The 26313-nt window shown below is 65.6% G+C and overlaps 4 protein-coding genes across 13 annotated transcripts; 1 reads left to right on the forward strand and 3 right to left on the reverse strand.

The window, feature by feature from the left end:
* Positions 1 to 203: 203 nt before the first annotated feature.
* On the reverse strand, positions 204 to 10405 carry RRP8 (ribosomal RNA processing 8). 7 transcript variants are annotated; one of them, XM_032101289.1, is made up of 18 exons: positions 10180 to 10330; positions 9938 to 10103; positions 9461 to 9860; positions 9080 to 9209; positions 8665 to 8771; positions 8463 to 8559; positions 6026 to 6205; positions 5402 to 5734; positions 4924 to 5006; positions 4443 to 4581; positions 3992 to 4126; positions 3791 to 3914; positions 3574 to 3710; positions 2783 to 2896; positions 2001 to 2182; positions 1667 to 1892; positions 888 to 1098; positions 204 to 642 (listed from the first exon to the last, which is right to left on the reverse strand). In XM_032101289.1, the coding sequence occupies exons 1-18, from the start codon at positions 10252 to 10254 to the stop codon at positions 374 to 376; spliced, it is 3108 nt and encodes a 1035-aa protein (XP_031957180.1). In that variant the 5' UTR covers positions 10255 to 10330; the 3' UTR covers positions 204 to 373. The 7 variants fall into 7 exon arrangements, with proteins under 7 accessions (XP_031957180.1, XP_031957179.1, XP_031957183.1 ...); XM_032101288.1 differs by having other exon boundaries at positions 5402 to 6205; positions 10180 to 10405; XM_032101290.1 differs by lacking the exons at positions 204 to 642; positions 888 to 1098; positions 1667 to 1892 and having other exon boundaries at positions 2010 to 2237; positions 5402 to 6205; positions 10180 to 10405.
* Positions 10406 to 10570: 165 nt separating this feature from the next.
* On the forward strand, positions 10571 to 16621 carry ILK (integrin linked kinase). 3 transcript variants are annotated; one of them, XM_032101310.1, is made up of 13 exons: positions 10571 to 10685; positions 12127 to 12220; positions 13281 to 13446; positions 13753 to 13848; positions 13940 to 14036; positions 14129 to 14212; positions 14319 to 14404; positions 14650 to 14759; positions 15019 to 15146; positions 15250 to 15371; positions 15454 to 15553; positions 15630 to 15760; positions 15992 to 16621. In XM_032101310.1, the coding sequence occupies exons 2-13, from the start codon at positions 12132 to 12134 to the stop codon at positions 16139 to 16141; spliced, it is 1359 nt and encodes a 452-aa protein (XP_031957201.1). In that variant the 5' UTR covers positions 10571 to 10685; positions 12127 to 12131; the 3' UTR covers positions 16142 to 16621. The 3 variants fall into 3 exon arrangements, with proteins under 3 accessions (XP_031957201.1, XP_031957202.1, XP_031957203.1); XM_032101311.1 differs by having other exon boundaries at positions 10579 to 10642; XM_032101312.1 differs by lacking the exon at positions 10571 to 10685 and adding an exon at positions 10744 to 10765.
* A 508-nt stretch (positions 16622 to 17129) lies between these two features.
* TAF10 (TATA-box binding protein associated factor 10) lies at positions 17130 to 18830 on the reverse strand. Its single transcript, XM_032101317.1, has 5 exons — positions 18630 to 18830; positions 18277 to 18428; positions 18054 to 18118; positions 17836 to 17950; positions 17130 to 17296 (listed from the first exon to the last, which is right to left on the reverse strand). The coding sequence occupies exons 1-5, from the start codon at positions 18808 to 18810 to the stop codon at positions 17207 to 17209; spliced, it is 603 nt and encodes a 200-aa protein (XP_031957208.1). The 5' UTR covers positions 18811 to 18830; the 3' UTR covers positions 17130 to 17206.
* Positions 18831 to 19000: 170 nt separating this feature from the next.
* Positions 19001 to 24712, reverse strand: TPP1 (tripeptidyl peptidase 1). 2 transcript variants are annotated; one of them, XM_032101308.1, is made up of 13 exons: positions 24618 to 24712; positions 24027 to 24122; positions 23799 to 23938; positions 23575 to 23725; positions 23240 to 23361; positions 22717 to 22901; positions 22308 to 22506; positions 20915 to 21103; positions 20732 to 20804; positions 20355 to 20475; positions 20099 to 20257; positions 19891 to 20028; positions 19001 to 19243 (listed from the first exon to the last, which is right to left on the reverse strand). In XM_032101308.1, exons 1-13 carry the CDS (start codon positions 24626 to 24628, stop codon positions 19103 to 19105), a joined length of 1725 nt encoding a protein of 574 aa, XP_031957199.1. In that variant the 5' UTR covers positions 24629 to 24712; the 3' UTR covers positions 19001 to 19102. The 2 variants fall into 2 exon arrangements, with proteins under 2 accessions (XP_031957199.1, XP_031957200.1); XM_032101309.1 differs by having other exon boundaries at positions 19235 to 19324.
* Positions 24713 to 26313: the final 1601 nt, after the last annotated feature.

Here is a 26313-nt window from a genome sequence, read left to right on the forward strand (position 1 = left end):
GGGGCAGTGTGAGGGGGCAGGTGTTGGGGGCTGCCAGGCCACTGCCCAGCAGCTAAGGGCATGTGTGTGCAAGGAGAGCTGGTCCCTGTGGCACCTGGGAGAGCCTGGCCTCTTCTCTCCCCTCTGCTGCCCCTGGTCAGAGGGTGTGAGCTGTGGGCCCAGGACAGCGCTCAGGGCTTGAGGCAGGCAAGCACTAGCCCCAGTACAGAAATAAATTGATATATTCCGTGTACAAAACATGCTCCTGCAGGCCCGGCCGGGCACTCCCGCGCATATAAATAAGGCCCGGCCCGGCCTCCCCTCTGTCCTGCCCGCGGGGGCCAGCGCCTGCGCCGGGGCCACCCCTCCCGCGGGACCCCCGGGCTGGCCGGGGTCACTTAAGGTCCACATCAAAGTCCAGCACCAGCAGCTTGGTCTCCTCAGTGCCGTTGCGGCTGCCCACGGCGCACACGAGTTTTGTGTTGGAGGCACGGATGCGCCACACGACCCCCCCCGAGCCCCCACTCTCCAGGGCCACAAGGTTTCGCACAAACTCCCCTGTCTTCAGGTCCCACAGCTTCACTGTGCCATCGTCCGAGCTGGTCACCACGAACTTGGAGCTGAACTGCAGGCAGGTGACAGCGCTCTGGTGCTTGCTGGGACCTATGGGGAGACACCGGTGAGCCCCAGGTGCACCTACTGCTGTGTGACAGGGGTCCTGCCACATCTGGCAGCTCAAAGCCACCCAGCCCCGGCTCCTCAGGGACACCCACCACTCTGTCCAGACACATCTGGCAGCTTGGAGCCACCCCTGCTCCCTCCCATCCCCCAAGGGAGAGAGCTGCCCCTTCCCAGCCCCCTGATGGCAGGGATTCCCCACTGCCCAAGGGTGAGGAATCCCTTCTCACCCTGCAGTGTCTGCAGGCACTGCCCCGTCTTGATGTCCCAGATCTTGACAGTGGAGTCAGCGTTGCCGGACACGAGGATGTTGTCTCGCAGCTCCATCCCACTGGTGAGCGACTGGTGCCCCATGAGTGTGTGCAGGCAGTTCCCACTCTCCACATCCCACACGCGGATTGATGTGTCCAGGGACCCACTCACGATGTGTGTCCCATCAAACTGCCAGAAAGAAGGGGTTCAGCTCAGCATCGAGGCCAGGAGTGTCCCCTGGTTTGGGTGCAGCCCACAGCTCTGGTATCCACTGGTTTGGGATGCAGCACCCCCAGTTCCAGCACCACCACCAGAGGCTCCAGTTCAGCAGCTGCGACGTGGGCTCACACACCTCTTGGCTTTTTGGGCTGTGGAAATGCTCCAGGGAAGGGGCATGGAGGAGCGTTTGTGTCCACAGCATATGTGTGTGTGGGAAGTCGGGTCAGGGGGGCAGAGACTGTCCCCACAGGACACAAACATGGTCCGTGTGTCCTTGCATGGCAGATACATCCCTTCAGGGCACAGACATGGCCCACATGTCCCTGCAAAGCACACAGGGCCCTGCATGACACAGACATAGCCCATTTGTCCCTACAGCACATGTGGGACCTTTGGCAGAGCTTGTGCCCCTTGACTGGAAGGCAGGAGAGCGATAGGGCAAGCCAGCAGGAAGGCAGGTTGTACCTGCTGGGGAGTAGGGAGGGCAGGGGAGCCGGAGAGGGGCAAGGCAGCAGGAGGGGACGTGTGCAGGCTGTACCTGCAGTGAGTAGACGCGGTTGGTGTGCCCCTGCAGTGTATGGGTGCAGCTCTCGCTCTCAGGGTCCCACACCTTGACCGTGTAGTCATAGGCACCACTGACCACCTTGTTGCCATCATACTGGACACAGCGTACGGCTGCCACGTGCCCCATCAGCACGTGCAGGCACTGCCCCGTCTCGATGTCCCAGAGCCGCAGTGTGGCGTCCCGGGAGCCACTCACCACCCTGCAGGTGAGAGAACACCTGGGGCCCAGCTGCCAGGGCAGCCCGGGGGTAACAAACCTCAGCCCCTGTGGATATCCCCCCCTCACACAGCACCCCTCAGCCCCATACCTGTTGCCGTGCAGGTGCATGCAGCGCACGGTCGATGTGTGTCCGTACAGTGTGTGCACGCACTCGCCGCTATCAGCGTTCCACACCTTGAGCGTGCGGTCAGTGGAGCCACTGATGACAACACTGTCCCTCATCTGGGAGGACCAAACCCCGCCGGTGTGGCCCACCAGCGTCTGCACACACTGTGGGGAACAGGACACGAGGGACAGGTGAGCCTCTCACACCTCCCTGCAGATGCTGAAAAGGTTAGCAGAGAAATTTTCCTGCTTTTTACAGCTGCTTGGAAAGTCTCCTTTCTCACGCAAGCTAGCTGTAAACAGCGTAGAGATTTTTGTAAACCAAGACTTTATCTCACAGGTGCAAACTTGCTATGAATAGTCTTGTTTTCCACACTAAAGAAAATATTTTCAAATAGGCATCGTAGCATTCAGCCAATCACTCTGGGAGGTGTATGGTCAAGCACCCAATAATATCATTTCTCTATTGTGAACCAAGTTATATAAACAAGGTGATAATTAATTAAATAATGCCATTTATCCTGGACTTGAATTCCGTGTCGTTCTTTGCGCCATCCCTGCGGACTACAGCAACACCTCCCCACCCCTGGAACAGCACAGAGGGGCCGCACAACTCCATGTCCTTGTCATAAAGGGCCCAAACTGAGCCCGGGAGTGAGGGTGTGGCCTCACTTGTACCCAGCACAGGGAGGTGGTCCCTGCCCCAGACCTCTGCGGTGCCAGTGACAGTGCCACACTCGCCTCCCTGGTGACAGTGACACTCACCTCCCCTGTGACAGCTGACCACACTTTGAGCGTGTTGTCATCAGAGCCGCTTACGATGCGATTCCCGCAGAACTGCAGGCAGGTGATCACATGGTCGTCATGGCCCTTCAGTACCTGTGGGAGCACAGGGGTGTGTGGGGGGCAGTGTGGACCCCCCCAGCCTGCAGGACACCCCAACACAACAAGCGGTGGGAAGGCAGCAGGAGCTGTGGGGAGGAAAGGCAGATGGGTCCCCAAATCACCTGCACCCCCTGATGCTTCTGCAGGGCAGCAGAGCTGGGGTGTGTGGTGTGTTTGGCAGCTGTTGCACAGGGGCAGGGGGTTACTGGGGAACAGGGAGTGGGGGCTCAGGAACCCAAGGCCTGCAGGAGCAAGAGAAGGGGTGGTGGAGACTCTGCCCAGGGGCAGGAGGGATCCCCAGGGAGAGATCACCAGGGTTCTGGGACCCTGCACAGAACATGGCTGAGCCCTGTGAGGCTGCACCTTCCCTGGGTGCTGGGGCTGGCTGCAGCCCTGCATGGGGCCTTGGAAAGGGGCAAGGGGAGGGACCCCCTTTCTCCAGGCCCAGGGGACCCCATTTCTGCTGCCCCACTGCCCTGAGCAAGCTGGATCTGCTCCCTGTGGCAGATCCTGCACCAGCTTCCCCATACCAGTCTGTATGGTCTGTCCCCAGAGGAACCCCCACCAACCCCTCAGCTCTCCAGGGTCCACCGCTGGCAGGGACATTCCCAGGCCCACCTTGGGGACCACAGCTCCCCAGAGTCTGTCCCTGCTGGGACACACAGACCAACCTTGGGGGGCCGCAGCTCCCCACTACGCCAGTTCATGTCGATGCGGTGCTGGCGCAGGAAGGCGAATTTCCAGGGGCTGTACATGAATCCAGGGCTGAGCAGGCGTCGCTTCCGCAGGTGTAAGGGCTCCTCGATCCCTGCAGGGGACAACACAGTGGTGCCTTACCTGGGTCAAGCCTGAGGTGGCCCCCCAGCCCCCAGCCAGGAGGGCCCTCACCTTCCTCACGGCACTTCTCCCTCCAGAGCAGATTGTCCTCGGCCAGGACCCTCCAGTAGCGGCAGGTCTGGGCAGCACGGAGCAGGTCCCGTGGCTCCAGGAAAGACAAAACGTACAGGGCCAGCTGCAGGGGGGAGAAGGGTCACAGAGGGGTCACCAGAGGGGTCAAGTCAGGTCAGGCCAGGCCCCAACTCCACTCACCTCCTTGGGCAGCAGGGAGATGAAGTCCCGCTGGAACTGGGGCTCGATGACCTGCATCATGTACTTGATCTGCGCCGGCTCGCAGCGGTCAATGAGCTCATCCAGGGCCAGCAGCTTCTCAGGGCCGCTCCAGCGCTGCAGGGGGACCCCCAGTGACCCCTGGCTCTGTGTCCCCAGCCAGCCCAGCCACAGCCCTGGCAGCCAGGGCTCTTGCCCCAGGCCAGGAGCCCGAGGCAGGTGGGAGCTTGGTGCATCACAGGAGGTGGATCACAGATGCTGTGTGACAGGTGACCACCCCTGGCCAGGTCTGAAACCTCCTCTGTGTTTTCTCACACAAGCAAAACTACCCAAAATCCACCGTGGGCCCAACTCCTGCCCATAGCAGGGATCCCTTAGGCTTGTGTCCCTCCCATCACACCCAGGCTGCCTGGAGCCACCAGGTGAGCTGTACCTGGAAGGTGCGGAGCCAGTCCTGCAGCTCAGGTGGGGGGGCCACCGAGGGGATGCGACGGCGCCGGGCCTGCCCCACCTTGGCGTTACGCAGGTCCCCAAAGGTGGTGGTGGGGCTGGGTGTGCAGGGACCCAGTGTCCTGGGAGAAAGACCAGGCACAGGTGAGGCTGTAGCAGAGGTGGCACACATCAGCCCTGCTCCAGGCCACACTGACAGAGGCCCTAGGAACTGGTTCCCGCCACTGGGAGCTCCACTCCACTGACCCCTTCTCTTTGCTCCCACCCTGTTGACCCCTTGCTCACATCCAGCCCAGCCTGCTCAGCAGACAGGCAACTGGTCAGGGCTGGATCTCACCTGGGCCAACCCCTGCTTGACCCAGGTGGCTCCATCATCCTCCTGGGGTGGGCAGCAGGAGGTATGTGTTGTCCCAGCACACAGAACCCCCTTCACCTGCTGCAGTCAGAGCCCCCCCACCCCTCACCTGCCATAGTCAGAGCCCTTGCACAGCTTCTTCCCGGGGGACAAGGCCCGGCCGTCCGGCCCGTTCTCTGACTTCCGCTTCATCTGTGGGACACAGCAGGTTGGAGTGGCTGGGACAAACCCAGGCAGACCCCTGCAGACTCCCTGCCCAGAGCTGATCCCTGTGGCCCCCTGCCCAGAGCTACGGGGCAGATCCCCACCTGCTCCTGCTTTCCCCCTTCAGAGTCCATATGGCAACAAGGCATCCCCATGCAGGGCAGGGGGCTGCACCAGGGCCAGGCAGCGCTGGGGACTGCGACAGCACCTCCTTCCCCCACCCTATGACCAAGGACCCCCATGCAGGGCAGGGGTTTGCACAGGGGACTGGGGCAGCATCTCTTTCCCCAGCCCCAGCAGACAGGCATCACAGAACCCCCAGCCCCCCTTCCCACTCCTGCAGGTGCCCTGAGTGCTTCAGCAGTCCCTGGCCCCCCGGTCACCTTGGGGCGCAGGTGCCGCAGCAGCCCCCCATCCCCAGTGCGCTGCAGGTAGTCGATCCAGCGCTCTCCCAGGGTGTAGTACAGGTATACATTGCTGCTGTCTTCCCCCTCCTCGCTGCAGCAGCTCCCTTCCTCCTCCTCCTCCTCCTCCTCTTCTTCCTCCTCCTCCTCCTCCTGCTCCCTGGTGGACCTGGGGGGCTCCTGTGGTCCCTGCCCCCCAGAACCATCAGGGTCTGCTCCGGACCTGGGGGTACCCTTCCAGGGTCGCTCTGGCTCCCAGGGCCCTGGCGCTTCCTCTTCCTCCTCCTCCTCTTCCTCCTCTTCAGCCACCACCTGAGCAGGGAACAGGCAGGGGGCAGGGCTGGCTCCACACCAGCCTTGGGCTGCTGGAGACCAGGAGACGGGTGGGGGCTGGGAGTGCTGCTGGATGGCTGCCAGTGAGAGCCATGGCCCTGGAGCACAGGGGCTCCACTCAACAGCACTGTGGGGGGTTGCAGGGTGGAGAACCCCCAGACCCACAACCATAAGCTCCTCCAGAATCCAGTGAGGTTCCCCTGAGCTCCCCCAGAGCCAAACCTCCTCCCTTATCCCTGCACCTGGCAGCAGGGACCCTTCTGCATTTACCTGTGCTGCAGGTGCCCTGTGGTCCTCACTGTCCCCCAAGGGAGTGGGGCTGGCCCGTGGGGGCCCCTCGGGGCCCGGGCGCCGCCGGCACGTCATGCGCTGGCTGTTGAGCTCCAGGATGCGCGTGGTAATGCCCTTGACGTGCAGCAGGTCATCCAAGCAAGTGAAGCCCTTCAGCTCCTGCGCGGAGGGAAGTCAGCCCTGCCCAGAACAGAATCCCTCCTGCTCCCACAGAGCCCCCTGCCCAAGCAGCCCCGCAGGGAAGAGTCACAGCACTGTGAAAGGGAGGCAGCAACCCAAAAGTGCCAGCTGGGGTAGGAGCACTGTGCCCCCCAGATGAGCAGTGCCAGAATGGGAAGTGAAGCTGCAGTTCCAGGGCAGGGGAACAACCGGACACACGCAGACACATACATGTGCTAGGCACCCACCGTCCCGCGGGACCTCGGGCCAAGCACTGCCCAGCCCCGACCTGGGATCAGCTGCCTCCCATCACCCCTGCACGGGCTCCCGGAGCGCCTGCCATGGGAGGAGCCTGGCGGGGCCGGGCTGTCCCGGGGCAGGAGCCGGCGAAGAACCAGCGCAGCCCCCGGGCCCGAGAAGGGCCCGACTGGCCCTTCTGACTCGGCAGGGTTCGATCTACGGCGCTGCTGCTGCTCCCCATAAAGGGCTGCAATAGCACCACCGCCCCGGACAGGCCCTGCTCCAAACCACCCTCCCTTTGCATCACCGGTTTCTGCCCTCCCGCCTCCCGGTGTTCCCAGCATACGTGTCCCGAGCATTTGGACATCCATCCCTTCACCTCTCCTTTTCCAGCCCAAAACACGCCAAGCGCTCCCAGCCCTGCCTCGCCCGGCCGCGGCGCTGCCCATCCCCGTAGCATCAGGGCAGGGCTGCCGCTGACCCGCCCGTATCTGCCGGGGCTGGGGCCCGCGGTGCCGCTCCCACTGCTCCCGGCCGTGTCACCGGCCGCCGCAGGATCTCCCGGCAAGCACTTCCCGCCCCATCATCGCCGGTGACGGAGGTGGTCGGGGCGCGGTGCCCGTCCCGCCGGAACCTGCGCTCCCCCGGCTCCCCGCTCCGGCCCGGGGCGCTGCCTGGACCCGGCAGCGAGGAACGGCGGCACCGGCGGCGGCTGCGCTACCCCGGCCCCACGGGCACGGGGCGGGACTCGGGGATCCCGGCCCGGCCCCGCCTGCCCCGGCTACCGGGACGGAAACGGCACCGTCGCCCCCGCACTCGCTCCCCGGCCCCCACCCCGGGGCCGACACCGCCACGGCCACCCCCACCCCGGGGTCCCGGGCCCGGGTCGCTCAGCGCGGGGTGTCGTCCCCGCCGCCCCCCCGCACCTCTCTCTTGCGGACGATTCCGCGGGCGCGGCGACGGCCGATGCCGCTGAGGGCACCCTCCAGCTCGGCCACGCCGGCGCGGTTGATGTCCAGCTTGGCCCCGGCGGGGCCCGGCCCGCCCGGCCCCGACATCCCGGTACCGGCTCCGGGCGCTGCCCCGCGCAGGCCCGACAGCACTGCGCACGCGCGGCCCCGCCCCCCGCACGCGCACGCACAACTGAGGGAACAGCGGCTTTATTGGCTGCGGGCGCGGGGCCGCCCGGTTGGCCCCGCCCCCTCCGCCGCGCGCCGGCCCCGCCCCTCCCGGTCACCGCCGCTTGTACAGGCACGGCCGCAGGCGCAACCCGGGAGCGGCGCCGGGCCGGGCCGGGCCCGTCTTGGCGAACTCCAACAGGTAGAAGTAGGAGCTGGAGAGGTCCTGAGGGCGCAGGAACAGCCAACTCCGTTACCGGCACCCTGGAACCCCCAGCCCCCTCCAGCTCCACTCACCACCGGCCCGACACCGCGGCCTCAGTGAACTCCGGGTCCCCCCTTCTTCCTTCCAGACTCCATTGTGCCCAAGGCCCTCCTTCCCCCAGCTGCTGGTTCCGAAGCCCTTGTGGGCCTGAGTACCCCGGCCTCCTGACCTCCAGTGTACTCCTCTAAACGCCCAACACCCATCATCAACCCCATACCCCAATTCCCTCCGGCCCCGGGATCCCCAGCCCCGTCCTGGGCTACATGCCCACCTCCAGGCCCCGCACTACAATCCCAGTGTGCCCCAGGCCCCCCCTTATCCCCTCCCAGACCCCAGCACCCCATCCAACCCCCATCCGAAACTGCCACAGTGCACCCCCACGGTCCACGGGACCTCCAAACCTTCCCCCGGGACTCCACCCCTGTGCATACTGGTCCCCTCGTTCTCCCATCTGCAGTCCCCCAGGTACCAATCCCTTCCACCCCCATCTACTTTTACCAGCCCCATGTCTGCTGCACACCAGGCTGGGCCACAATACACCCCCCCTCCTTCTGCTCCTTCCCTGGGCTCCCTGGTTCCTAGTGCACCCAGTGCCCAGCCCTAGGCACACCTGAGGGCACACCTGGCGACGCACCTTGGAGACGGTCCTGAAGCCCAGCTGCGTCATGGCCTTCAGGAAGGCACGGGTGTCCTCGAAGCGGCTGGCCACCTCGGCCACCATCAGGGTCCCCCTGCAGTCACTTGAGCTCTGAGCAGGGCACCCAGGCACCCCCAGGACACTGCTCAGCATCCCTGCTCCTCCCCCAATCCCCCACTGCCCCACAATCTCTGCCTACCCGAGCTTGAGCACACGGTTGGCCTCTCCTAGGATCTCCTGCAGGTTGGTGCCCATCAGCGCCAGGCAGAACACGGCCACATCCACCGACTCAGCCGCCAGTGGCACCTGCCCACCCCGGGACACCCCGGGAAAAGGAGGATGATGAAACGGCCTGGAAGCCCCTCTGCACACCCCCGGGAGTGGGAGGAGGAGGATGGTGATGTAGATGGGGCTGGACAGCACCCCCAGACTCCCCAGGATTGTGGATTCAGCCGTGCCCCATCTCTGGGTGCCCAAAGCGCACACCCAGTTTTTGAATAGACACACCCGTGCTGCCCCTCCCGCACGGGACCCTCGGGTCACCGTCCCCCCACCTGCACCCCTGCAGCCTGCCCAGCAGCACCCACTCCCTGCCCCGGGGGTGCCCCCAGTACCTTGGCCATGTCACAGACGGTGACCCGTGGGCTCAGTGGCACCAGGTCGAAGCAGTGCACCTGGTTCCGGACACTGGCGGCCAGCGTGCAGTCCCCACACCCGAAATCCGCCACCACTAGCGACGCTGGCCTGGGGCAAGGGTAACGGGATCAGAGCGGCCTGGCCCGGCGCCTTGCCTCCCCGGCTCACGGTCCCCCGCTCATCCCCCGGCCCCACCGCTCACCCCTCAGCCCCGCCATTCACAGGCCCCCCGGCCATCCCCTGGCCCCGCGCCCCCCAGGCCCTCCCCGGTCTATCCGCCGGCTCTCCGCTCAGCCCCTGGCCCCCGCTCACCGGCCCTCCGGTCCATACTCCCCCTCAGCCCTCGCCCTCCCGCTCACCGGCGGCGCAGGTAGCGCACGATGCGCTGCACGGGGCGCTCGGGCCAGCGCCGCACCTGCCGCTCGAAGCCCCGGTGGTACAGGTGGAAAGCGGCAGGGTCGGCGCGAAAGAGCCGCGCCGCGTCCCCGCTGCTGCCGGTGTAGAGCTGCTGATTCAGGTACCGGAACCGGGCGCCGAGCAGCCGCTCCTCCATTCGCGCGCGGAGCGCAGCCGAGCGGCCCGAGCGGGGCTCCGGAGGAGCCTCCGTGGGGCCCGGCGGATCCGGGGGGCCCGGCCCCGAGCCCCGCTCCCCGTCCGACCCCGCCAGCGGCTCCCGCTGCCGCTTCTGCCGGTTCCGCCGCTGCCTCCGGCTCAGCCCCGCCGGCTTCCCGGACTCCCCCGCCGGCTCAGCCGGGCCATCTGGGGGCATCAAGAGGGGGGTCAGGGCGCGGAGGCGGCTCCCTCCGGCCCGCCGAGCCCTGGAGCCGTCCCGGTACCTATGTCCGGGTGCTGCCCAATCTTCCGGGGCTCGTCGGGACCGGCCGGGAGCTCCCCCACCGCGGCCCGCGGCCCGCCGGCCTTCTTCCGCTTCCGGGGCCGCTTCCGCACCGCCTCGCCGTCCCGGCCGGTCCCGGGCAGCCGTCTCTTCCCCGTCGTTGGCCCCTGTGGAGAGTGGGGGCCGGTCACTTCCGCGCGCCCGGGACTGGCCCGGCCCGCCGCCCCCGCGCCACTCGCTTACCGGTCGACCCGGGCACTCGGGGGCGCCGCGGGGCAGCGGCTCCACTGCATCGTTCCAGCCCTGCTCCGCGAACATGGAGCGGGGACCCTCGGTCGGTACCGGGACCCACGTGCTCCCGCTCGGGAAGCGCCGCGGGAACAGCGCCACCTCGCGGCCGGAGGACCGGACGGGGGCCTCGTCTGCACGGGCGGTGCCGCGGCCGCCCCGCCCCGCCCCCGGCAGGATAACCGCGCCCCAGTCAATTTGGCACGCCCCATAGCCCTGCCACCACCCCGCATAACCACGTTCTCAGACGATGGCCCCGCCCGGTGCCCCCGCCCCGTGCCCCGCCCGGTGCCGTGTAGCGGAGCCGTGGCCAGGGCGGGTTCCGGCCGGCAGGGGGCGCCGTGTCGGGGCGGAGCCCCCGCGCTGCCCCGCGCCCGCCGCAGCCGCCGCCCTGCGGAGCCGCCGGGACACGCACCCGGTAACGGCGGGACGGCACCGGCACCGGGACCGAGCAGGGACAGGTTGGGGAGGCCGCGAGTGCGGCTGCGGGCGACCCGAAGCGGGGCTGGGCCGGAGACGGACCTACCGGAGGCGGGGCCGGGTGGGGGAGCTGCACGGGAGGGGTGGGGGGCGCAGGGAAGGTCTGGGGGTACAGGGGGGGGATGGGGGGAGGGCTGAAGGGGACGGACTGATCGGGCCGCAGGGCAGAGCGGGGCCCTAGCAGCTGGTTTGGGGTAACACGGGGAGACTGTGTCTGCACATCCCGTCCCCTGCCCCGGGTGCTGAGCAGGGCCGAGGTGGGCGCTTGGCGATCCTGGCAGGGCTGGGGCTGGTCGATCCTGGCAGCCCCGCGGGACTGGGTCGGGGCCGGTGGGTGACAGGAGGGCGCAGTCCCGGGCCGAGCAGGGGACAGGGTGGGGCGTCCCCATGATGGGGTGTCATTACTGCGGTGTGAGGTCCTACAGGGCCGGGACCGCTGTGGGATGTCCTGGGGACCCCTTTTCCTGAGGTGTCCGCATATGGCTGGGGGATAAATCTCACCCGGGGCCGTGGGTGTTCTGGAACCGGGACAGGGCCAATGCTGCCATGGATGTGCTGGGGCCATTGTGGGGCCTGTGAGACCCTGGCAAGAGTCCAGGGCTCTGCATCCCCCCCCTCTGGAGCTGCCGGGGGCAAGGGGTGCAGGCAGAGTCCTGAGGGATAGCAGCAGGCGCTGGCAGCTAGTGGGGGTTCCAGCGTGTCTGGGTGGGCATCAGATCCTGGGGGATCCTCCAGCGGCAGGTTTGAGCCCCAGTGGGTGCATGTCGGGCATGTCATAGTCTATCTGTCTCCGTTTCCACACTGTGAGACTCACTCCATGTCCCTGCTCAACACCATAGACCCCCAGGCAGGGGGTCCCATGCTCACAGCCGGGGGCTCAGGGGAACATGGGGAGCAGGAGGGTGCTCTATGCCTGGCTCTGAGCTGGGGTGCCCATGGATTCTAGGAGAGTGCACGAGGCTTTGGGGTCCCAGTTTCTGAGCATGGTGCCATGCCAGGCACAGCCAAGTGGGTCAGGAGGGTCATGGGGCTGCAGGATCCCATGCTGGGGATGCTGAGCTCCCCCAGCCCCATTCCCCCACCAGATCTGCGGGATCCCATCTTGAGGGTGCTGAGCTCCCCCAGTCTCACTCCCCCCCGGAGCTGTGGGCACAGCCTGTGCCTGGTGATAAGCCCGGGGTTGCCAGCCTGGCTTCCTGAAGGCGGCCACGGCCCCGCTGGAGTCACCCAGGTTCTTCCCCTTGGGCCGCCAGTCCAGCTCCAGCCCGGACCTAAGCCTGCCTGCGGCTTCCTGGAGAGCTGCAGGGATGGGGCGGGAGGGGACAAGGAGGGGGCCAGGAGGCTCCTGTACTTGCTGTTCCAGGGACCTCCCAACCGAGGGGTCAGGGGTCCCCATGTCCTTACCCACCTCCCCTCCCGCAGCCACCATGGACGACATCTTCACACAGTGCCGGGAGGGCAACGCGGTGGCCGTGCGGCTGTGGCTGGACAACACCGAGAACGACCTCAACCAGGGGTGAGTGGGGCTGGGCTGGGCGGTGGAGGAGGCTGTGCAGGGCTCGGGGGGCTGTGCTGGGGGTTGGTTTCCGCTGCTCTCCATGGAAAGGCAGGGGGCAGACGGCAGGACACAGCTCCTCCCCACTGGAGGAAGTTACCGCATCGCTGAGGCACGAGGCTGAACATCCTCTGGCCACTTCCTCACAGCCACAGCTAGGGCTCAGCTGGGCTGGGGGTACCTCCCCTGTCCCCATGGTGGCAGCTGTGTCCACTGACCATATCCTTGTGCCCCCATCCCCTCTCTGGGGAGCACCATGGCAGATGCGTGGGCACACGGCTGGGACCACTGGGGCTGGGAGTTGTGGGGGGCACTCTGTGTGCCCGAGTGTCTGCTCCCCACAGCCCATGCCAGGGGTCTTGCAGGACTGTGAAGTCCAAGATGTGCTCACAGCCATTCAGCAGCCATGTTTGGGCCGGGCATAGGGCTTGTTGCATCTGCCTGGAGTATGTGCAGCTGGCACAGCTTGACCCTGTACCATGACCCCAGCCAGGCCATGGCCGTGGCATTCTGGACATGCTCCAGACAAATGGCCTCCCTTGGTTGTGCCTCCTTGCCCCTCCTGGGGGTCCCAGGCACATGGAGCTCTCTCCCAGACCCACAGAAGGTGCCCAAGGGACTGTTCTGTGCCAGGTACCCCTGCCTGCAGGGCCATGGTGGGGGCAGATGGGGTCTGCTGTGCCAGGGGGCTGAAGCGGGACCAGGAATATGGGGAGTCTGGGCTGGAGGGAAGCCAGGGCTGCAGCAGCCCCTCTGCCAGTTCCTGATCTCCATTTAAGGCCCGGCTGCCACCTCCTCCCTTACTTGGCCACGGAGTGGGGGGATGGGGACAGGATCCAGCTGTGATTCAGCCTTGGAGGAGACAGGATTTGGCCTGGGCTGGTGGGGCCCTGGTGGGGGTGGGAGTGGGATGGATGTTCAACCCGGTCCCTTGGCCCCCACGGCTGGTGTTTTGAGGATGATGCCAGTGGTGCCTGGGCCAGGGGGCTACAGTTGAGCAGAGGCCCCTGCCATCCTGCAGGGACGACCATGGGTTCAGCCCCCTGCACTGGGCCTGCCGCGAGGGCCGTTCAAATGTGGTGGACATGCTCATCATGCGAGGGGCTCGCATCAATGTCATGAACCGGGGGGATGACACCCCACTGCACCTGGCTGCCAGCCATGGCCACCGTGACATCGTGCAGAAGGTACCTGTCCCCTGTGCCAGCACCTGCCCTTTCCCACCTCCTGTGTAGCCCCCCACACTACCCTTGTGAGACTTGTTCCCCTCATCACCTGTCAGGAACACCTGGCATCCCCCCAGTGCCTCTGAGCTCCCCACTTCTCACAAACTCCCTCCAAATCCCTCTGAGCCCCACACCAGCTTGGCCCCTCCCTACAGCTCCCAGCATGCTGCCCCTGCATCCCCCAGGACAAGGCACAAGGAGGATGGGGATCTTGCCTGGGCTTACAGGGAGAGTCCTGGGCTCACAGGGACTGTCCCCTGTCCCTAGCTGATGCAGTTCAAAGCAGACATCAATGCGGTGAATGAGCATGGGAACACACCGCTGCACTATGCCTGCTTCTGGGGACACGAGCAGGTGGCTGAGGTGAGTGGGAGCATGGGCAGCAGGGAGGGTGAGGTGGGAAGGGGGCTGAGGGGAGATCACAAACTACAGTCCTCGCTCTCTGCTCCCACAGGACCTGGTAGGCAGCGGCGCCCTGGTCAGCATTGCTAACAAATATGGTGAGACCCCCACAGACAAGGCCAAAACACCACTGCGAGAGGTCCTGAAAGGTATGAGGGTCTCCCAGGACCCCATAACTGACACAGCCTCCAGCCAGCCACAGCAGGCTCTGGGTGCCACCCTCCTCCTCCTCCCTCTGCAGAGCGTGCTGAGAAGCTGGGCCAGAGCCTCACCAAGATCCCCTACAAGGACACGTTCTGGAAGGGCACGACCCGCACCCGGCCCAGTAAGGACTGGGGGTTCCTTGGGGGGTGCCATGGGTCCCCCCCTGCCCTGTTGGCGCTGCTTCCTGGATCCAGCAGCCATGGGCATTCATCCCCCTTCTACTGTAGGGAATGGGACCCTGAACAAACTTGCTGGGATTGACTTCAAACAGCTGAGCCTGAGCCAGAAACTGAACGAGAACCAGTCGGGAGAGGTGGGTCCCTCTTGCCCCCAGGTGCGTGCTGTACCTGTGCAGACCACCGTGTCCTGGCCCTGCTGGGCACAGCTGTTCAGGAGTCCCATGGCCACGTGCAGGGAGGGGGCTCCTGCCCAGCTCAAGGGGCTCCCTCTCATTGTGAACCCTTGGTCCCATGGGCTCCAGAGGCCCACGCGGGGGCCTGGGGATGCTAGGGACTCTGCACCGCTTTCATGGTGCCTGTGTCCCTGCTCCTTCTCCAGCTGTGGAAGGGGCGCTGGCAGGGCAATGACATTGTAATCAAAATGCTGAAAATCCGGGACTGGACGACGCGAAAGAGCCGGGACTTCAACGAGGAGTACCCAAAACTGCGGTGAGTGCTGCACCTGCCTGGAGCCACCCCGGCATGTGCCTGGGATCCCTACCAGCATCTGGCCAGGGCCACCCTGACACCTTCTTGGGGCAATGACAACTCTCGGGGTATAGGGCATACAGGAGCCTCCCGGCTCTGTGGGGCCAAGAATGCTCCAGGGTGGTGGCCAAGGGCTGGGAGGCCCTGGAGGATGGCAGAGGGCAGGCGAGGGGGTGCAGGCAGCCCCTCCCTGTTCTCAGGGCTGTCACTTGTCTTGCAGGATCTTCTCCCACCCCAATGTGCTGCCGGTGCTGGGCGCCTGCCAGGCCCCTCCAGCTCCCCACCCCATCGTCATCAGCCACTGGATGCCCTACGGCTCCCTGTACAACGTCCTGCACGAGGGGACCAGTGAGTGCTGGGGAACGGTGGTTTTGGGGGCAGCAGGAGGCTCTCCAGCCACAGCCCTGAGGTGGGCTTAGGGTGGGTTGACCCCCTGTTACCCCCTTCCCAGATTTTGTGGTGGACCAGATGCAGGCGGTGAAGTTTGCCTTCGATATCGCGCGGGGCATGGCCTTCCTGCACACGCTGGAGCCCCTCATCCCACGCCACCACCTCAACAGCCGCAGCGTCATGGTGAGTGGGGGCACAGCCCCTCTCCCACGGCAGGGGGGCTCTCAGGACAGGGGGGCTCCTGCTGACTGCCCACTCTGCTCAGATTGACGAGGACATGACGGCACGAATCAGCATGGCTGACGTCAAGTTCTCCTTCCAGTGCCCGGGGCGGATGTATGCCCCGGCCTGGGTGGCTCCTGAAGGTGAGTGCCCAGTTCCCAGCCCCGCCAGACTGGCCCCCTCACCCCCAGTCCCACTCAGCCCCCAGCCATCCCCCAGCCCTGCAGAAGAAACCAGAGGAGATCAACCGGCGCTCAGCTGACATGTGGAGCTTCGCAGTGCTGCTGTGGGAGCTGGTGACACGTGAGGTGCCCTTCGCTGACCTGTCCAACATGGAGATTGGTATGAAGGTGAGGGGGTGGGGGGGCAAAGGAAGTGATCTGGGTCAGAGTTAGGGGAGAAGTTCTGGCCACTGAGGGTGGTGAGGCCACAGGTTGCCTGGAGAACTTTGGCTGCTCCATCCCTGGAAATATTCAACGCCAGGCTGGACAGGGTGTGGAACCACCTGGGCAGGTGGAGGGTGTCCCTGCCTGTGGGAGCAGGGCCCTAATCCTGACTCTGGCCCCTCTTCTTGCTTGCAGGTAGCACTGGAGGGGCTACGTCCCACCATCCCCCCTGGCATCTCCCCCCACATCTGCAAGCTGATGAAGATCTGCATGAACGAGGACCCAGCCAAGCGCCCCAAGTTCGATATGATCGTGCCCATCCTGGAGAAGATGCAGGAGAAGTAGAGGGGAGGTGCCTCCCCTCTCCAGTGCTGCCTTGCGCCCCCCACCACCCCCAAGTGCCTCTAGCCCTAGAGACGGGGCAAGCAGAGGACACCCCTCACCCTGAGCCAGCCACGGACACACGGTACAGATGGCACTGCCTGTGCTGGAGCTCTGCAAGCTCCAGACCCCCACCCAGGGTAGCCCCTCACCAGGGTAGCCATAACCCAGCCTCTGGGCAGCCCCCAATCCAGTGCAGCCCCCCTACCCAGGGCACGGCATGTGGCCTGACCCTGCTGCTGGGGGATGGGGCTGTGAGGCCCCCTGTCCCCCTTGCTGGGCACAGCCCAACCCAGGACTCAACCCCCCAAGGCTGGGGGGGAAGGGGCAGGCCAGGAGAGGCCCCCTGTGGTGCCCAGCACTGCCCCCGCTTTGCGCTTCACTGGCCACTTCCCTCTGGTCCCAGAATGGCCACTGGCAACCAAATAAACATTTGGTATGGAACCAGTTGCTGGGGTTCAGGGCGGGAAAAGGGGGGGGGAGTTGGACGGTGGGAGAGTGGCTGAAGTGATTGGGGGTCTGGGACTCACAGGGGCTGTCTAGGACTGAGGGTGGGGCTGGATTGATAGGGGGCTGCCCTGCAGCCCACAGAGCCCTGGGCACAAATCAGCACCCACAGCAACCCTCTGGCACCCGGCGCAGGTAGGTGGGCACTGGGCCCCCTCGGGAGGTGCCCGGTGCAGGAGGGGTGGGTCAGGGTCCCATCCCTGGCTCCATTTGTAGTGCTGCCTGTGCAGCCCCCAGGGCATTCTCTGTGGGAGATAAGGGGCAGTTTAGGGAAGGAGAAGGAGGAAGAGTAATTCCTGGGTAATTCCTGTCCCCCCAACCCCACTCTGCTCCAGCACTGTCAGGAGCACTGAGCCCCCTGTGACCAGCAGAGGGGGGTGAGTGTGACAGCCCCCCTGTGGAGGATCAGGGCCAGCATGTGTGGACACAGGCATAGGAGCAAGGCTGCCTTCCCACAAAACCCTCCTAGGTGTTTAATGGCACCGGCACAGCCCCTACAAACTGCCCAAGCTCCCCCGTGCTCTACGTGAAGTAATGCGGCTTCTTCACGTTGATGCCGTATTCGGCCAGCGCTGGTGTCAGGTCCTCCATGGTCAGTGTGTACTTCTTGTCCTGGGGGACACGGGGCAGATGGTCACAGCAGAGACAACCTGGGGGTGTGGGACCCCCCAAGGTGCAAGGACAGCCATGTCCTGCTACCAAAGGAGCTGCTAGGTGGCATTAGAGCATTCCCAGCTCCCCACATTCTGTTGCTCTGTGCCCTCAAGACGTCCCCAGACACCTAGCACCAAATCCCATCGGCCTTGCGGAGCCCGTGAACCCCAGATATGGCACTAGGAGGGTCCCCAGGACCGCCCCCCCCCACTCCAGCTCCTCCCCAAGCTGAGAGCAGCAGCCGCTGCCAGAGTGGGGTGGAATGGGCTGCCAGGGACAGCTGCTCCCCCACCCCTGGGGTGCACCAAAGTGTGTCCACAAGCTCACTGCCCCCCTTGTGTCCCCTGTGTCCCCTCCAGCCCCTCCCCACCTGAAGGGACCCACCATAAGCCTGGCGGGTTTTGGGATTTCTGCACCTCAGTGTTCCTGCACTCAGTAGCTGCAGGCGCAGCCCCATCCCCAGAGAGGATGCTCCCCGGTTCCCTCAGCGCCCTCACCTTGCTCTTGCTGCGGGAGCTGCCCGAGGCCGTGCCCTTCATTTTGCAGTGCTGCAGCGCGTCATTGGCGATGTCTGAAATGAACTTCTGTGCCGCCAGCGAGATCAGGCGGATTCTGCGGGACAGAGGCCATGTCGTCGAGGCCACGGGGGTCTGTGGGCCCCTCTGCCGGACCCCCACAGGGTTCCTGCGACTCCCCCCACCCTGCGGCCACTCACATGCGTGGGTCCGAGGCCTCAAACCCTGCCCGGTTCAGGTAATACCCTGTGACGGCGTCCGGGATCTGGGAAAGGAAGAGTTGGAACAGCTCCACGGCCCCGTGGGAGCGTTTCCGTATCCTGCATCCCGTCGCACAGGAGCCGCCCCGTATCCCAGTACCGTGGGCCCTGCCCCGTGTCCCGTCCCGTCCCGTCCCACAGGAGCCGCCCCGTGTGTCGGTACCGTGGGCGTGTAGTCCTCCAGCTGCATGAGGAAGTCCACGAGCGGCGTGGTGGACACCACGGGCTTCACGTCGCCGTTGGCCGCGGGCGGCACGTACACGCCGTTGGACATGGCCCCGTCCGGGGGGGCGGCCACGGCCGCGGACACCGGCACTGCGGGGCAGCACGATCAGTCCCAGGAGCCCGGCACGCCCGGCCCCACCGACACCGGCAAAGCGGGACAGCGCGTTCAGTAGAACCCCGGGAAACCCGCAGTCACCGGACGCTGCTCCCCCCGGCCAGGGCGGCTCAGGTCGTCCCGCGGGACCCCCCGTGCGCGGGGCCCGTCCCCCGCCGCCCCCCATCTCGACTCACCGGGCCCCCTCCCGCCGACAGCACAGCCCTCGGTGGCCCGCGCCGCGCCGCCCCCCGCAGCTGGCGCGGCCCCGGGCCCGGCGCTGCCCACAGCGGCCGGGCTGGGCTTGCTGCCCTCGGTGGGGCCTGGTGGGGCCGCCGGAGCCGCGGGCGCGGGGTCGGGATCGGCGCTGCCGCTCATGGTCCGCGGCCCCAGCCTCAGCTCCGCGCCTGCGCGCGCCGAGCCACGCTATTGGCCCCGCCGCCCCCCAGCCCCGCCCCTCGCGCCGGCCCATTGGCCCGGCCGGGCCCCGCCCCGCCCCCGCCCCGCCCTCCGACGCTCATCGCCCCGCGCGCCCCCTGGCGGAGGCGCTGGCACAGAGAGGCGGGGCGGGGCTTGACGCGTTTATTGGCCCCGCCCCCCGCGGCCCCGCCCCGGCCCAGCTCCGCCATGTCCCGGTGTCCGCTTCCGGCGTCCGCTCCCGGCGTCCTGGTCAGCGCGGCCCTAGTGCCCGCAGCAATCGCGGGAAGTTGGGGGTGCCCCAGCCGGTGACGGGGTCCCAGGCGGGGCTGGCGCAGAAGCCCTGGCCCTGCACGGTGCCGTCCAGGCAAGACAGGTGGCAGCCCTGGATCACCTGCGGGGACCGGCCTCAGCGCGGGGGCTCAGGGACCGCCTGCAGTCCCGAGACAGCGACCTCCGGGGCACAGGGACCACCCTGGACAGGGATACCATGGGCACAGGGACCCTGCCCGCAGCCCCCGAGACAGCCGCCCCTGGCATCCCTGAGTTGGAATCCCCGGGGCACAGGGACCACCAGACATCCGACACGGGGACCCCCACAATGCCCCCCATGGCATAGGCCGCCCCTGTCCAGGATCCCCTCAGGACACTGGCAATGTGGGACAGCATGTTCAGCTGGACCCCAGGACCTCTGCAGTCACTGGACACCGCTGCCCCAGCCACACAAGGGGACCTGCCCCACAAAGCTCACAGGAGTCCATGGGGACCCCCCAGGACACCACTCCCATGGGAAGGTCAAGGGGAACCTCAGGACACTCCTCCCATGGGAAGGCCATAGGGAGTCTTTCCTGCTCCCCAGCAGGACAGTGCTGGCCCCTCCCCAGGCACAGCTCTGGGAGCAGGAGCCCCAGGACAACCCCTCAGCCCCTGGAACACCCATGGCCTTCCCAGCCCCAGGCCTCAGTCCAACACTTCAGGACACCCACAGTCCCCTCAGCCCCCAGTACAGCCCCTGCAGCCCCCATTCCCTGCCCCACTCACGTCGTAGAATGCATCACCAAGCCCTTGCTTCTGCAGCTGGTAGAGCGCAGGGTTGAGGAAGCCAAGGGGTGCCAGCCCCCGTTGCAGGCGCCGGTCATTAATCAGTGCCACCATGCCTGCCACCACCGGTGTGGACGCCTGCGTGGGCACAGCCTCTCAGCCCAGGACCCCCACCATCCCGAAGGGCAGCAGGGGACGAGCTCCTTACCGAGGTCCCTGACACCCAGGGCAATGGGATGCGGTTTGTCACCACCCAGTAGTTGTCGGAGAGCGCAGCCAGGTCAGGGTAAGCGCGGCCGCTGCTGTTGAAGTAGGAGCTGGGTGGCAGCTTCGAGGCTGAGTGCAGGAAATGCCCGACAGCAGCGGCCTGGGGATGGCACGGCCCATGGTTATCCCCAAAGTCCGCTGTCCCCCCTAACTCTAACCTCTGCAGCCCCCAGCCTGGCAGCGCAGGTGCCCCTCACCTGGTACTCGGGCATGGGGAAGACGTTGCTGAAGCCACCCCCACTGATGTAATCCGTCACCTCCTCTGTCACCAGGAAGGGGTTCTTGAAGGACGTGCCACCCACAGTGGTGACATAGGGGCTGGGGAAACAGGGGGACACTGCAGGTGGCCACACAGCTGCCTGGGCCTCAGCAGCCACCAACAGCCCCCTCTGCTACCACAACTTTGCCCCACAAACCCAACAAACCCGCAGGAGCTGCGCAGCCTGCAGCTCTGGGGTCTGTAAACATGCTGGTGAGGACCCTCAGGTGACCTTCCAGGGGCTCAGACCCCACCACGGCCAGGGCCAGCAGTGCCCCACAGGTCTGTGCGCACCCAGCTCCCTCCCTCACCCACCTGGAGGCTGGGAAGCTGGGCCGGAACGTGTGGTTCCCACTGTGCACCCGCCGGCACCCAGCACCTTCATCACCTGCCGGCACACAAACAGATGACAGGGGATCACGGCCTTCCAGCCACCCCTTCCACAGCCCCACTTGGCGCTTGGTGCTCAGGCTCCACCATGCCAGGCCCTGCCCACACCTGAGGCAAACAGGATGGTGAGGCCACGGGCCGCCGCCTTCATGAACTCGGTGTTGACGCGCTCCATGTAGGCGTAGGACAGGCTGTCCTCGTCATCCCCATAGCTCACCGAATGCACCCAGGGCAGCGCAGACATGTTGCTGAGCAGCAGCAGCCAGGCCAGGAAGGGCTCCTGGCTCTCATGGCGCCCTGTGAGGACATCGGGGCAGGGACATGAGGGATAGCTTCTCCAACACCAGGGGTGGGGGACAGCGCGAGGGGTCCTGCCTCGTCAGCACCAGCACCTTCCTATGCAGTACAGCCCCATGTGTTCCTTCCTATGGGCCATGGAGTCACAGCACGTCCTGCCTGGAGCTCCGTGAGCTCATTCCGGGGCTCCTCACATTGGATGACACCAAGCTTCAGCTCAGCCCATGGGGTTGGCAAGAGGGTCATCCTTATCCCGGGACAGGGGGCTACACTCATGCCCCTCTCAAAGACTCTGCCCCAGGGCTGCAGCCACGTGGGCACTTGTGGACTCAGCGGGGCCTCAGCTCCTCCTCTGGCAGGAGGTCCCAGCACAGTGGTGCATGTGCCACCTCCACACATTCCACCTGCACTTGTCCAGGTCCCTCCCTGCCCCCCAGTCCTCTTCACTGGAAGGGGAGCAGAGCCCCAGCCACCCCCACTCACTCTCGGTCACCCATGTCACTGTCCCTGCACCCTTCCCACACTAGTAACCGTGTGGGGGTGGAGGGAAGGGCAGCTCTGGGCTGCTGCCACTGTCACCATCAGGGACAGAGCCATTGGCACTCACCTGCTCAGCCAGTTCCCAATCTGGGACAGGGACACTGCCCCCAGCACTGTGCCCTGATCATGTTTGTGCAGGCTGTTTGGCAATTTGTTTTCCCAAATTCCCTCACTCTCCCTCATCCTCTCCATTGGGAGACGCGTGGGTGGGGGCTCAACTCCAGCAAGGCTAGAAAATCCTATGGGAGGAGGGCTGTGCCCTCCTTCATGGGAGCTGAGCTCCCAGCTGCTCTGCACAGTGCCAGCAATGAAATCCCTGCTTCAGGACACTCTGGATGTTGAAGGTTCGCACGGTTCAAAGTCACTACACAAACTAGGAGTGATGTCCCTAGGACTTGGGAAGCACACGGTGCACTCTCACAGCAGCTGGGAAAGCACCTGGGGCTGTACTACAGCCAGCTGTCTGCACAGCCCTGCAAGCTCTCCCCTTGCTCCTCCGAGCACCCCCCCCTCCTGTTCCAGCCCTTCCCCTCACACCTCCAAGCGTTCCCTTTCCCTGCTCTGGGCACTCTCCTCACCCCTCCAGGCACTCCCCTCCTCCCTCTGGGTGCTCCCCTTCCCTCTCCAGGTGTTCCCCCTGCCCCTCGGGGCTCTTCCCCAGTACCTGCATTGCTGAAGACCCAGGTGGAGACATTGGCGCCTGTGCTCATGATGTACTCCACGTCCAGGCTGGCCTCCAGCCCGGCTTTGCCATGGCCCTGGTGCCCCACCACCCGGTCCACCTGTGTGCGGTGGGCAAAGCCACTGCCAAAGAGCTGCATGAACTCAGCCAGGTCAGCTTGGTGGAAGTACTGCTCGAGAAACTGTGGGACACACAGGGACAGATTGTTTTCTCTTGAAAAAACAAGGTAACATTTTGATCCTGACCTAGAAAGTTGCCCAGCACGGGTCTGTGCTACACCAGGTACTCCCAGCAGCCACTGAGGGACACCCAGCTGTCCCAGGATTCCCAGAACAGCACCAATCCCTAGGACTGCCACAGCACACAGGCCTCTGACCCGGGCAGTTGTTACCTGTGCACAGGCCTGGCTGTTGTTGGGCAGGAGCCCCACGTCCCTCCCTGTCATGTTGTATCTCTGGCGCAGGACGGCCGGTGTCACGCCCAGGTGGAACAACGCTCTTGTCAACCGCGGGTCCTTCCTGGCCCCGGCTCTGCTGCCTGCCACGCGCTCCGTGGGGAACCGGTGCATCCCACCCACTGCAGCAGAGCCCAGTGAGATGAGAGAAGCCATCAGGGCGCAGAGCCCCACGAAGGCAGGACACAGCCCTTGGGCTCTCCATCACCGTCCCCACATCTACATGGGCAGGCCAACAGCAGGGCTTGGAGAGCCCAGCCCTGCAGCCCCAGCCTAAGGAAAGAGCCTCCTCAGCCTTCCCACAGCTGAGCCATGGCCTCAGCTTGGCACCCCCTGGACTTTTTGTGGGACAGTCACTGGACTCCATGTAACAGGGATCTGCAGGAGGGAGGTTCGTCCCCCCAGAACCAGCTGCACCTGAGCTCCGCAGCCTCACTCACTCCCCCCAGGTGGGACATACCAAAGTCCAGGTGCTCTGCGAGCTCTGCAGGGACACTGTAGGGCAGTGGGGACCGCACCAGGCTGCGCTGGCCCTGCACGTACCGGTGAAACTCTGCCCCAGGGAGCAGGCGCTCAGCCGTGCTGCAACACAGGGACAGCCACTGTGGGATGGGACAGGACTAGGACACAGGGACGGCCATCAAGGGATGGGACAGGGCTGGGAGAGAGGGATAGCCACTACGGAATGGGACGGGACCAGGACACAGGAGCAGCCACCACAGGGCAGGACAGTAGTGAGACACAGGGATAGCCACCACAGGGCCACCAGAGCCAGTTCCAGCCCTTAGGGCTCACCTTACGGGCAGATAACACTCCAGGAAGTCAAGGGTGGTGACACTCCGGCAGTCCTCTACACCATGGCCTTGCAGCCACTTCAGCACTGTCATCAGCGTGGCTGGAGAAGGCTGGACCAAGTCCCTCACCTGCTCCAGGGACAGGTACTGCCCTGGGAGGCACAGAGGGGTTAGATCCCCTCACAGGCCCCAGGGGTTGTGGGGGCTCAGGCACGTGGCCGTTACCGTATTGTGGGGACTGAGGGTCCGAGACAGCCTCGACAAGGCGGGTGAGCTGGACAGTGCCGCGCTGCCGCAGGGCGAAGGTCAGCTGCACTGGGTACCCAGGATCCACACGGCCAGCATGGGCCCAGCCAGGGGGCACGCTGGACGGTGGGCGGTGAGCGGGGGCAGCACCGGCCCGGCCCGGCCCGGCCCGGCCCGGCCCGGCCCGGCCCACCGCCCCGCACCTACCGGAACGGCTGGTCCCGCTCCAGCTCCAGCGCCAGCCCCGTGGCGCAGCTCCAGGCGGCCACACACAGCGCCAGCATGGCGGGGATCCCCCAACACCTGCAACGGGCTCAGGGGAGCACTGGCACAGCCGTGGGGAACCGGGACTGACCGGGGACTGACCCCCGAGCCCCTGTCCCCAGGGAGCCCCGCCTGAACCCCCCGAGACCCCGTGACGGGAAAGCCCGTCTGACTCCCCATTACCCCGGGTCTGGGGAGCCCCGCCTGAATTCCCCGAGTCCCACCGCCGGGGAGCCCGTCTGACTCTATTACCCTGTCATTGGGGAACCGCACCTAACCCGCGAGCCCTCATCACCGGGGAGCCCCGCCTGACCCCCCGGTCCCCGTTGGCACCGTCACCTGGGAGCCCCATCGGACACCCTGAGCCCCCATCACCCGGGAGCCCCGTCGGACCCCCCCGGTCCCCATCACCCCGGGGCCGGAAAGCACTCCCGTCCCCGTTACCCCCACCGCCAGCGGGGAGCGCTCCGGGGCCGCGGAGCCCCGCCCGGGGCCCGCTCGGTGCCCACCCGGTGCCCGCCCGGTGCCGGTTACCCGCGCGCCATCCAGCCGCGCCGCCGGTGACGTGTGCGCGCGTGACCCTCGGGCACGTGGGGACACAAAAACAGCGCCCACGTGACCGCACGTCACGTGATGGGCGGGGCCGGGAGCACGGGGCGGGATCGGGCCGGGATTCGGGCCCAGAGCTCCGGGCTCGGCACCAGCTGCCCCCCTCGGCCACTCGGCGGGGCTGGGCGGGCTTCAGGCACGGTCCCGGCGGGGAGTCCCTGCTTGTCGGCGGCTCAGACACGGTCCTGGCTGCCCCCGCCCCCGTTCCCGCCCCTCTCTCGGGCGGCTCCAGGCGCCATGCGGACATGTTCCCGCGGCGGGATGCCTCGGACACGGCATTCATCCGAGGGTCCTTGTCGGGCTCCCGGGCTGCGAGGGGACCAGGGGTCCGTGCTGGGGGCGGGAGGCAGAGTCCTTGTAAGGCTGGGGGTCCTGGTCGGGTCTCGGGTCGGGCGAGGGGAAAGGGGTGCCATGCAGGAGGGGCCCGGGCTGGATGGGGCAGAGGCTGGGCACGGGCCGTGGAGACTGTGGGAGCCCGGGTCAGCACGGCCCCGTCCCGCGTGTCCGGAGCGCCACGGCCCGGCCCTGCTGCCCTGCACACCGCGGGGGCGGGGGCCGGGCCGGGGCACGGAGATCTCGGTCTGTCGGGGGACAGGGCTGCAGAGGGCTAGGAGGAGCACGTGCACGTGTTCTCGCTCGGCCGTGGGTTGGAAGGGCCACGGGACACGTGGTGTGAGCTCTGTTTGCCCCACCAGGCCACTGGAGCAGCCCACGGGCAGCTGGCGCAGGCCCTGCAGCTCCTCGGCACGTCTCCACGAAGCTCCGTCCCACGCCAGAACTCAGCTCGCGGGGATCACAGCTGTGGAGTGAGGATAGCTGGCATTGGCCCCATCTCTGGCCCAGCCTGTTGAAATTACACAAAGTTAAAATTTTTTTTAACGTAACTTCAGTCAGCTTTGTTCGCCTTTGCCCCAGGGGAAGGGAATTGAAGTTTCCTTTCAGGGGACTGTTTCATCAGGCGAGGTCTGATGAGCTTAACATCTCAACAGACTGGGAGTAGCACAGAAGCTACACAAAAGATAACGACCATTAACAACCATCAACTCCAGACATCACCCCTCGCATGGTCTGGGAAAAGAGGTAAGAATGAGAACCTAATTAGCATCAGAGGCAAAGAAATCCGTATCCAATAGGGATACTAAGAACTGCACAACTTGGGACCAGTGAACATTGAACCAATGAATTTCTATGTGTTTTCACTGTATAAAATATGTGAAAAATCGAGTAAAATTCATGTGTCATGGAATGATTTTCTCTGCACAACCCGGGCCATGCGTGGATGAAATTATTTCAGTTGCACATCCTGGCCAGAGCAACATCCTGGCCAGAATAAAGTAACGCCTTGATTCTCTAACACTAAAAATGTTGTTGGAGAGTTTTTTTGTTTTTCCTGCAGTATCGGTGACAACCCCAGTCACACGACACATTCCACGGCTCCAGCAGTTCCCAGCTGTTTTCTTGCTTCTGCAGGGAAGAGGCAGGCAATAGGAAAACCACCTGCCTGGCCTGGCTGCTGCATCCCCTGCACTGGAGCCGTGCCAGAGCTGTCTGTGTTCCTGCTCCCCCAGCCCCACCAGCTGCCCTGGCCTGGCAGCCCTGGCCTCCTCCTGGCCACAGACAG

This window comes from Corvus moneduloides, chromosome 2, assembly GCF_009650955.1.
Source record: "Corvus moneduloides isolate bCorMon1 chromosome 2, bCorMon1.pri, whole genome shotgun sequence".
Classification (NCBI taxonomy): domain Eukaryota; kingdom Metazoa; phylum Chordata; class Aves; order Passeriformes; family Corvidae; genus Corvus; species Corvus moneduloides.